Source organism: Lactuca sativa, chromosome 8 (genome assembly GCF_002870075.4).
Source record: "Lactuca sativa cultivar Salinas chromosome 8, Lsat_Salinas_v11, whole genome shotgun sequence".
NCBI classification, from domain to species: Eukaryota; Viridiplantae; Streptophyta; class Magnoliopsida; order Asterales; family Asteraceae; genus Lactuca; species Lactuca sativa.
The window spans coordinates 59034817-59045189 of NC_056630.2; the positions used below are offsets into that span (position 1 = coordinate 59034817).

A 10373-nucleotide genomic window follows, 5' to 3' on the forward strand; every position below is an offset into this window, starting at 1 on the left:
CAAGGTATTCATTACTAGAATATAGGCCTTTAATGATGCGCGAACCATGACACGCGGTGATTTACGATACGCAAAAGCGTGTGCCCTAAAAATAATGTCATCTCTTATAAGATTTGAAGGATTTAGGACATTTTTGCTCGCCCTTAAAATTAGTGTCGGAACAAAAAAAATAAAAACACGGAGGGCACTCAGCATAAAAGGCGTGTCGTCTATGCATGTTGCTTTTTTTCCTTGACCTGATTAATGAAGCTCTGCAAATCCATGGCCGCTTTGATATCTATAGATACTCTTTTAATCAGAACTAACCATAACTTTGCCCAAAATTCTTTAGATATGGTCCGGCTTCATCTTTTATCTTCGTATATGGCCCATCTTCACATAATCAATAAAGATATTGGGGCTTTGAACCGGACCTCACATAATTCTTAGAGCTCACAACAATTTCTCATGCTTAAAAGAGATCGTAAAAATGGTATGTTCAAACCCTTCCTGCATCTCGTTCTTCCCTTTCTTAATTATCGATCAACAACCACAGCCTCCAAAATCCATACCTTCATTCTCCCTTTAATCGATCAGATGTCTTCTTCCCTCTTAGAAAACGCGCCTCATGATCTCCTCTACCCTAAACTCGCTTTCCATCGTTCACCAGTCTTCACGAAATGGACAAGGGGTCTCCGCCCCCTCATCCACCTCCAACCTTCACCTTCTGGTCCTTCTTCCCCTCCACCAGGTGGATTTGATTTTGTTTTCAAGCGATTTCTGCGGTTTTTCGTTTTTCCCTGGTTTGAGGTTCGTATCTTAGATCGAGACAGGAGACGAAATTAGAAGCGATGTATTTTATTCATCTTTCTCTCCCCCCCTCCTTCGTATTGCCTATCCATCAACTGCAATCAAGCTCGATGCTCGGTTCGATTACACAACCAAAAGAGCTAGGTCACGAAGTATCCTGTAAGTGATCCATCTAAGAATCCTCCAAGACTTCTGCTGAATTCAAGGTATTGCACATCTCTTTTTTGTGACTCGTTTTCAAATATCAATTTTGTCAAAGAATCTCCCCTATTCGATTTCATTTTGATACTCATCTTATAAAGCCCTTTGAGAAGCTGTTGATATCACTTAAATCTGTCCCATGTTGTTCAAAGGAGTGCTCTCTGCAAAGTTTAGAGTGCTTTCAATGGCGACGATCTTATCCTTCGCCACATCCGCCTCCAATTTTAGAGTGATTTCCAAAATGGATATCTTTCCCTGTTTATGAACAGGTTAGTACTTTCACTATGTACATAATCAGCTGCAACTTAAGAATTAGTTTCATCTCTCCTCAACTTTTTATAGAAGTCTTCAAAGATGATTTTTCAGTTATTCTTTAAGCCAACTCTTAATTGAACCTCTTGTAGTATAAGATGCTTTTCATCACCAAAGAACCCGTTTCATGATTTTTTAAAACTCACTAAACAAATTATATTTTTTTTGTGAACGTGTCTCATCTTTGTAGCTTCATGTTTCAGGTGAAATGGCTGAATAAAACATTGAAATGGATTCATCATGTATTTATAATTTCTATATGTATTATCTTCTTAGGTTGACTATATCCCTGGTCAAATCTAGTTTTCTTAATTCCTACAATTATAGGCAGCTCGTATAATAATTAAAGAATCTGTTGAGCCTTTTTGGAAGATTATCTTCTTAGATTGAAGGTATCATCTTTATGCACAAGATTTGTTAACATAACAAGTAAACAAATATGCAGGTATCAGCAGCCACTTCACCTTCTGTTCCAAGACAGTTGGGACAAGTATATATTTCTTGATTTCAGATCCAACCTGCTGATTTTATTCAATGATGAACACACACTTGATAATATCAGCAGGTTGAGTTAAGTGTGGTGTTTCTCTTTGTTAACCTGATTCTTTCCTTTAACATCTCTTGTTTTTCTTGATTTCAGATCCAAGTGTATTTTCTGTATATAAGATGGAAGTGTTGAGAGATACTTGCACAAAAACCCAACCTGTGTTTAGAGTTACAACAGATGATGGATATCAGGTAGGGCTAATTCTAAATGCAATAACATACTTGCATTTCTTTCTATCACACCATTTTCTTTCTTATTACAACATTATAATCTTTGTATATCTGTTTTGTCATGCAGTTTGATGGTCCAGATCCTTCATCATGCTGGAATAAAATTTATGAAAAAATAAGAAAAATACATTCAAGTAGTTATGATGAGTCACAGGGTGAAGGTGAATCTATGAGCGTCTTCAAGTCAGGTGCTGATATGTTTGATTTTTCTGATCCTCATGTGTTGAAACTTATACAGGTAAGTAGTTCACCTAGAATTTATCTGTATTAGGAAACTGAAATATCTATTATTATTATTATTATTATTTTAATCAGTGGTATTTGTAGGGGACATCAAATTCAAAGATGATATCAGGGAGCTTACTCAGCATGCCAATTGGTTATAGCCATGTTCATGTTAAATGGAAGGATCTTGATAAGTGCAACGTCTGTCACATGGATGAGGTGAATGTTTTTCTTTTTATGTATATCCAATTAGTCAATGTTTGACTTTTTTTTTGTGTTACACAGGTTGAAACAAAGCTGAGGCTTCCTGCGGTAATAAGCAAAATTTTCCAGCCTAGTATCCACAGAGGAATTACGGGAAGCTGTTCAAATTTTTTTGAAGGTTTGTTATTTTGCTGTATATTTCTAATCATGATTGCTTTCTTTTTCAACTTCCCTATTTTTCTCTTTTACAGTCTTCCAAAGTCAATAAAACTGAGGAATGATACATAATACCTTATCTGCATATGAATCCAAGGTAGATTTTCTTTTGTTAAATCTTGTTATTTTTATAAAATCTTTCTAACAGTAACATTAAATGAACTAAACCAAAATTATTCAGGTTCACAACACGTTTCTTGATCTTGAGGAGTCGAATATTCTTCGCCTGTATATGAGTGATGCAATAATAGATATATCTAAAGCTCGTGAAGCTTTTGAAGCAAAAGAAGCAGCACCATCTGTTGCAGGTATGGAGAGGGGTATTTCTGTCTTTTTTTTTTTTTTTTCATTTTTTGTGTTAACTTTTAATGCATCCATACCATATGATGCAAATTATTAGGTTTCTTGGAGTAGCAGCTGTGCTACATGAACTAGAAATAGTGCTGACAGTTTGTCTGTAGCTTTTGGAGTCCTTCAATTTGAAAAAGATCTCCTCCCATTGACCCTTCTTATATATCCCTGCTTCAGAGGGCAGTGAACAAGCCTCAAGCTTTGAAGCCTTTCCAATTTCTGCCATCGCCTATACAGTAGTAATTTTCATTATTAAACAAACATAGCTTACTTGCACATTTCAACAGAATAAATAGCCTATCATTTGGCATGCAGTTTCAGTCGAGCATTATTAAACAAACAATAAGTCACTCTCATAGTCTCATTTTATAGCTCCTTTAAGTGGGGTGTACTTAGTATAAACGATTTTGGTGCTCAAAAAACAATGTCTACATCAGTTTAAAAGCAAAGTTATCAGATACAACTTTCAAAGATCAAGAACAATGAGTTCATAATGATCTCAGGGGGAAACTTTTAGAACATATTACAGTATTTTGCGTTTGTATTTCTATTTTCTCAATCTTTATATCATTCACTTTTGGTGCTGCAGATTTGAGTTCCAAGGTTATAAAGGAAAGGGAACCTTATAACTCCCGTGTATATAATGTCATCAAACGCTTTCAATCACAATGGCCAAAAGTAGAAGATCCAAACATGAAAGATGCAAAAGATGATGCATCTGTATCACCTAGAAATAGAATACCTCAACATGACAACCAAACAGAGTCGAATTCTAAGGTTAACAAATACAATTCTGATGAAGAAGATGCAATCAGCAACAAGTGGAAGCCAGAGCTTGCTTGGCTCACAAAAGCACTTGAACCAACATTACAATTGTGTAGATGGCCTCTTCCCACAGGTCCGTTTACAAATTTTCTCTGTTTCTTAACACCCTGTCTTTTTTCTATTAAGTTCTGTTTGCATTTGCAATATAGGAATGATTTCTATTCCATAGAGTAGAGGGGTATTTTTTCATCACTTGATGGAATGTAATGATATATATTATAATTTATATGCTATTTGTTTGCATTTGCAATATCGTTCCTCTCTCTCTCTCTCTCTCTCTCTCTCTCTCGAGAGAGAGAGAGAGAGAGAGAGAGAGCCTGTCACAACTCCATCACACTTTGGACTTCTGATTTGCCTGAGGATGGAGGTATTGTAGAAGAAATTATATTAATTTAAAATATTGGTTTCAAACTATATTAATTTATGTTTGATTACAGGTGATGAAAACTCAAAAAATGAAGAAGGAAAACCAGCTGAACAAGAGGTTAGTACTTAATTAGTACACACTGAATTTTGCCTCATTTGTGTGTGTGATTTGAAAGGGAATTATTTATGTGATTGAAAAGTGAAAAGTAGTTGAATGAATGATATGTCATATGTTTGTGGTTTTTTGGTTGATTTTGAGTTGTTCCCTAAAGAGAGCTTCTACTAGGTATCCCTTGAATTTTGATGTTGTATTAAAATGGAATCAAGAGAATAGTGTATGTAGTTAAGAAGCTTTTATGTGTTGCTATTGCTTAATTATGTCATGTTTATTCTCTATTTGCCTTCTAAGATGAAGAAATTCAAGATAACTATCGTGGATACTAAAATGATATAAAACTTAAAATCATGTGTAGATTTCATTTATAGAAAATTTTCTTTTACCACATTATCTTCCCGCCTAATTATCTTCCAAATACAACCTGTAAAAAATTTCCTTTCCTTAGTTTCAACCAACCTTGTTGCACTATACTCTCTCCATTTTGATCATAATGTCTTTATGAAGTGGGTATTGTACTTGATTCCTAGTGCCTCTTGAAATTGCACTAAAGATGGGGAGGAAGAGTAATGTCTTTTCAGGACACTAACTATGTTCCAATTAAACGTGGGAGTCTTGTTGTACTTATGATTAACGGGTATGCAATGTAATCTATTTTGCTTAGTTGCTTCTTCCCTTTTGATAAGTGGTATCTTACCCTAGCATATGTTAACATTTTAAGGGAATTCAGAACTCAGAAGCTATCTATATGCATATTGTTTTATCTTTTTCAAAGTAAATAAGATTGCTAATTATGTATTTCTTTTTGACAAATTGGATTTATGATTTGAAAATTGTAAATCTCAGATTAGGGTGGACACCTGTAATGGAACTGATGATTGCTACTGGAAAGGCTCTTCCTATTTTACAGCTGGAACATGGAGTAGTTGTTGTTAGAGTGTATACAGGTTCATTCATGACTTCTCTTGATATGGTAGGTTTGTTAAGTTCATTTTGTTTTCTGATGCAAAAAAAGTGGCTAATATCTTTGTGTTGTGTTAGAGCAAGCAATTCTGCAACGATACACACTTATGCAAATATTTTCAATGCAGAACATGTTTTAATGGAACCCGGAACACCACATGGATCAAATATCATATCACAAGAATTATCGGAGCAGGGGTTCATTAGTCTTAAAGAATTATGAAAGGCAAGATGCAACTCTACTTAGTTGGAATTTTATGTTTATCATCTTTGTGTATATCTTTTTAGTTTGTATAGCATTACATTGCAGAAGGTGTCCCTTAATAGCAATGTAGTATTAGGTTATATAGTTAGGGAAAACCTCTTAATAACAATGTACATTTAAATCCCCTTAATATTAATGCATTACAATTTTTTGACATGATGTTATTGGATGAAAGTGATTGTTTTGGTATATATTTGTTTAATTATTTTTGTATTATGCGTAAATGAGTATCGTAAAGATGCGTCGTAAATGCATATCGAAAATGGTTACTGAAGTTTATGACACGCAAATGCGTGTCATCTTCATTTATGACAACGGCTTCCTTGATACGCATTGCGTGTCATAAACACGCGCGTCGTAAGGTTACGACACGCAAATGCGTGTCGTCTTCCTTTATGACAAGGCCTTCCTTGATACGCATTGCATGTCATAACTGCGCGTCATAAATGCGCGTCATAAATAGACGACGCACAAAAGCGTGTCGTCTCTCGTTATGACAGGGTCTTCCTTGACACGCATTTGTGCGTCGTCTGAGCGTTTTACGACACGCATTGCGCGTTGTAAAAGACTGTTTTTCTAGTAGTGATTGGAGTTTGATCTTGAAGTTTGTATACGAGAAGGAGGGGATTCAGGTTCCTGACAATGAACCAACTGCTGAATTCAACAAGTATCATTTTCCTAAGTCTGTGGAGGATGACAAAGATGAGTTTCCGGTTATTGGAAGAATCCCTGATGCGATGCTAAAGAAAATTGATCCTACACATCCTGTGTTGGTCAATTACTTGAAGGGTGTTAATCCAAATGAGACTGTTGGGGTATTGTTACCAGATGATGGATCAAAGAAGAAGAAGAGATCCATGAAGTCGAAGAACTCTGAGGATATTGTGATTGAAAGCTCGAAAAAGTCCAAGTCCAAATCCCCAAAGAAAAAGACAGATGATGAAACGGGGAAGACTGAGAAAGTTGTTGAAAAGCCGGTGTTGTTTGTTTTTTTGAAGCGAAAATGCCTGAAGTCTGCAGGCCATATTTGCAATCCTCTATAGCAGCAGAGGTGGAACAAACAGCTGCAACATTTAATAAAAAGTTTGTTTGTTTTTTAACGTCTGCAGACTGCTGCAGTAAGTTAAAGTAAGGCGCGAAGAGATTTGAAGCAGTTGGTTTAGTGTTGCACCACGCAGCACAGCTGCAAAAGGCCAAGTGTTGCGCGTGTGTTGTGCGGCATAACAATAAGTGGTCTGAAGTGTTTTTCTTAAAAAAACAAACAACACCTAAGACTAGTCATAGCAACTTTGGTGGAAGTGTAGAGGTGCTGTCAACTAGGGGTGCAAACGAGCCAAACTACTTGTGAGCTACTTGAGATCGACTCAGTAAAAGCTCGAATCGAAACCAATTTTAAACGAGCCCGAGCCAAGCTCGAGCTTAATATTAAGCTCATTTATTAAACGAGCTCGAGCTCGAGCCTATGTCACTAAGCTCGATTAGGCTCGCGAGCCTAAACGAGCCTATATATAATATGATTGATTATTATTTTTATATATATATTAAAATAAATAATATTTGGAGAATTAGGGATTTAGGGTATTAGTAAACGAGCTTCTTAACGAGCATAAACCGAGCTTAAGCTCATTTAGGCACGTTAGACAAAAACGAGCCGAGCTCGAGCCCGAGCCAATCTTATATAATTCTTTACGATGTCAAGCCAAGCTCACTACAAGAAAGCTTGAATCTAGCCGAGCTCGACCTCGAGCCTCGTATAACTTAAACGAGCCCGAGTCAAGCCTGACCAGGCTCGGCTCGTTTGCACCCTCACTGTCAGCTATAGCCAACTTCTAGGCCAAAGAGAAACGCTCCATGCCTTCTTAATTCAAGTTGTTCATGGGTGTGTACTTCTGCTATAACTCTTACCTTTTTATGATTTTATCCGATGAGATTTTATCATTTTTTCTGTTCCATTCCATTCCTGCAACAGGATCTTCTTGGGTTGTTCTTACTAGACCTTTTTGAGAGAGAGAGAGAGAGAGAGAGAGAGAGAGAGAGAGAGAGATATTTTATGTGTATGTGTCGCAAATGTGTAACTAGGTTACCCCTTTATTTTGTCAAAAGTGATCAAATCGACTCGACAAAAAACAGTTTGTTCCTTTAAAAGGTACGAAAAAAACTCTAATGACTGAAAATGTAAAGTTGAAATACATAGTAGGGCCTTTGCATAATTTTCCGTAAATTTTTTGTTTCCCTTCCTATTTGACAGTGAGAGAAGTTTCCTTCAAAGTTCCTTAACAAATATCAACTTCCAATAAATAATCTAGATCTTACTACTTCAGTGCAAACAACCAAATACATACAATCCAATCTAAAATAAAAGCTTCGCCTCCACAATGAGACTAATAATTTATTAATATATATATATATATATATATATATATATATATATATATATATATATATATATATATATATATATATATATATATATATATTTGGGTTTAATTAAAATTTAAAACACGAACCCAACCAAACTATAAAAAACTTGAAGACGAAAATAATACAAACTCCAAAGCATAGTCTACAAATGTTTGGCTTCTTTAAAAAAAACAACTTTTATCATCTAAATTAGGGTTTAATCAAAATTGATAGACAGTAAGGAATTGAAGTTTTACATATCATGATGTCTCTTCAATTATTCAATCTATTGGTAGGTGCTATCCAAACAAGACTGTCAACATACTCAACAACTTTCCACATGGAAATATTTTATCACCACCACTAAACCCTGAAAACACATGAAGTTTGACCCATGAATACTCATCCATCACCCACACCTCACAATCGGTATCTCTTACCCTCGACATCACACAAACCTTTCCACCCAAAACTCCCACCACATTCAACCGATCTCCAAAGCAACATGTTCTTAAAGAATCTGGAAAAGGTATCTCCTTGAATCTCTCTGAACACAAATCAAATGCCAATATCAATTGTGTCAACTTCCCACCAATATAAGTATAACAAAACCAATGAAGATGGCCTTCATGCCCATCTACACAAACTAAATCTAGATCTCTAATGCATTGCAGGTGTGATGGAATTCTTTGAGATACCAACTCCCAGGAACCTTTACCTTTTCTCAGGCTATAAACCTCAACTGGTGCTATTCTTCGTGGGTCGAAAAGCTCTGTAAGCTTAACAACTTTGTAATCATCGGTTTTGGGATCATACCCAAACAGGAAATTGATATTTCTTGATTCAGAGGAGGAGCCCATGGAACATGGCGGAAGAGTTAAGAAAGCGGAGAGAGAATGGTTCTGAATACAAACGATATAATCATCACCTGATTCATACTTAAAACATATTAACCCTTTCACACATCCAACGACATTGCCAAAACAACGTGCAGGTTGAGATTCGAGATTAACGGGGAATTTGAAGAAATTGTCGAGTTCGATAGCGGGAGAAGAAAAGGGGCTTGCAGTGAATGAAGTACAGTCAGCCCTAACACCGAAGAACGTAAGAATCTTCTGGTTGATATGCATAGAACGATGGAGGTGGGATTTTACAAAGGAGGATTCAGATAACAGAGCATTCCAATCTTTACAAACGCACCTCATTTGAGCAAGCTGTTTTGCCAATAACCTGATGAATATGTCTGATAAAACTTCGCCAGGGAGGTTCTCCATTGTAGTTGGGTGTCGTGATCGTGGTGAAACCATTTTCGTTTTTCCTTCTATGTTCTTCGACTTAGAAGTGTATATTTGGATCTGAGATTACAATTAGGTTCACTTATAGAATTAGAATTAGAGATAAAGGTGCACATATTGGATCAGGCTTTTTATTTTCATCAGTCCACAACCAAATTCGACACCCATCTATTCATTCTAAGGTATTTGTACACAACTTTTTTTTTAATCTATAGATAACGTCATAACGATAGAGTTTTTAACCATAATAGTGTTAAGGGAAAAAAATATTTACCATATTATTATTGTTTCAAAAATATTTACCAAAATGGTATTACCTTAATTTTAATACTAATATTATTGTTTTTTTTTTTTTTTTTAAAAACACGTTTTTGTCTCTGGAACTTTGGAACGAGATTACAAGAACGATCAAAAAAAAAAATCGAAAACACAGCTAGGGCTCCACCTCCAGTTCTGTTGTCGCATCGTCCACCATCGCCGGCTCCCTGCACCTCCTCCATCGTCGCCGGCGACCTGCAAGGTATGCAAAATTATCGATTTTGATTCTGATTCTTAAGTTTTCTATTTGCTTCTGGATTCCAATTGTTAAGTTTATGTTTGCTTTTTGCTTCTCTATTTTTATTTGTCTCGATTTTGCTTCTAGTTAGGATGAATTATTGATCAATTTCTGTTTTGATTATTTGCTTTGATCAATTTCTGTTTTGATTACTTTGCTTCTGTAAATGGAATTGATTATTGTTTTGATCAATTACTGTTTCGATTTTTCCTCCTCTATCGTCAGAGCTTGTTATTTTTTTATTTTATTTTATTTATTTATTTATTTTTTAATCTTTGATGGAATTGATTGCAATAATGTTATTATGTTTCTTTTTTCTTGTTATCACAAATTCATATGATCATTTTTTATCAATTTTTACTTGTTTTTATTTGTTTGTAGATGAATTCTATTATAGACATGATTGACAATGAGAATTTTTCTATAATTTTTCAAGCTGCTGTTGTGACTAATGTGATGAATATAGAAAATGATGTTGAGTTAAATATTGGAAGATGGAATTGGAGATGAAGA

The 10373-nt window shown here is 35.4% G+C and overlaps 2 protein-coding genes across 5 annotated transcripts; one reads left to right on the forward strand and one right to left on the reverse strand.

The window, feature by feature from the left end:
- The first annotated feature begins 244 nt into the window (after window positions 1–244).
- Window positions 245–5765, forward strand: LOC111911240 (uncharacterized). Of its 4 annotated transcripts, XR_002856801.2 has the most exons (11): window positions 245–995; window positions 1143–1259; window positions 1748–1867; window positions 1943–2040; window positions 2147–2317; window positions 2407–2523; window positions 2590–2686; window positions 2760–2821; window positions 2906–3032; window positions 3125–3314; window positions 3665–3804. XR_002856801.2 is itself a non-coding variant. In XM_042897691.2 (9 exons), exons 4-8 carry the CDS (start codon window positions 2786–2788, stop codon window positions 5315–5317), a joined length of 609 nt encoding a protein of 202 aa, XP_042753625.1. In that variant the 5' UTR covers window positions 2180–2317; window positions 2395–2523; window positions 2590–2686; window positions 2760–2785; the 3' UTR covers window positions 5318–5354; window positions 5473–5765. The 4 variants fall into 4 exon arrangements, 2 of the variants coding, with proteins under 2 accessions (XP_042753625.1, XP_042753626.1); XR_002856803.2 differs by lacking the exon at window positions 1748–1867; XM_042897691.2 differs by lacking the exons at window positions 245–995; window positions 1143–1259; window positions 1748–1867; window positions 1943–2040; window positions 3125–3314 and adding exons at window positions 4338–4384; window positions 5228–5354; window positions 5473–5765 and having other exon boundaries at window positions 2180–2317; window positions 2395–2523; window positions 3665–3973.
- A 2442-nt stretch (window positions 5766–8207) lies between these two features.
- On the reverse strand, window positions 8208–9458 carry LOC111911182 (F-box/kelch-repeat protein At3g06240). The gene has a single exon (XM_023906964.3). The coding sequence runs from the start codon at window positions 9314–9316 to the stop codon at window positions 8309–8311; it is 1008 nt and encodes a 335-aa protein (XP_023762732.1). The 5' UTR covers window positions 9317–9458; the 3' UTR covers window positions 8208–8308.
- Between the last annotated feature and the right edge of the window lie 915 nt (window positions 9459–10373).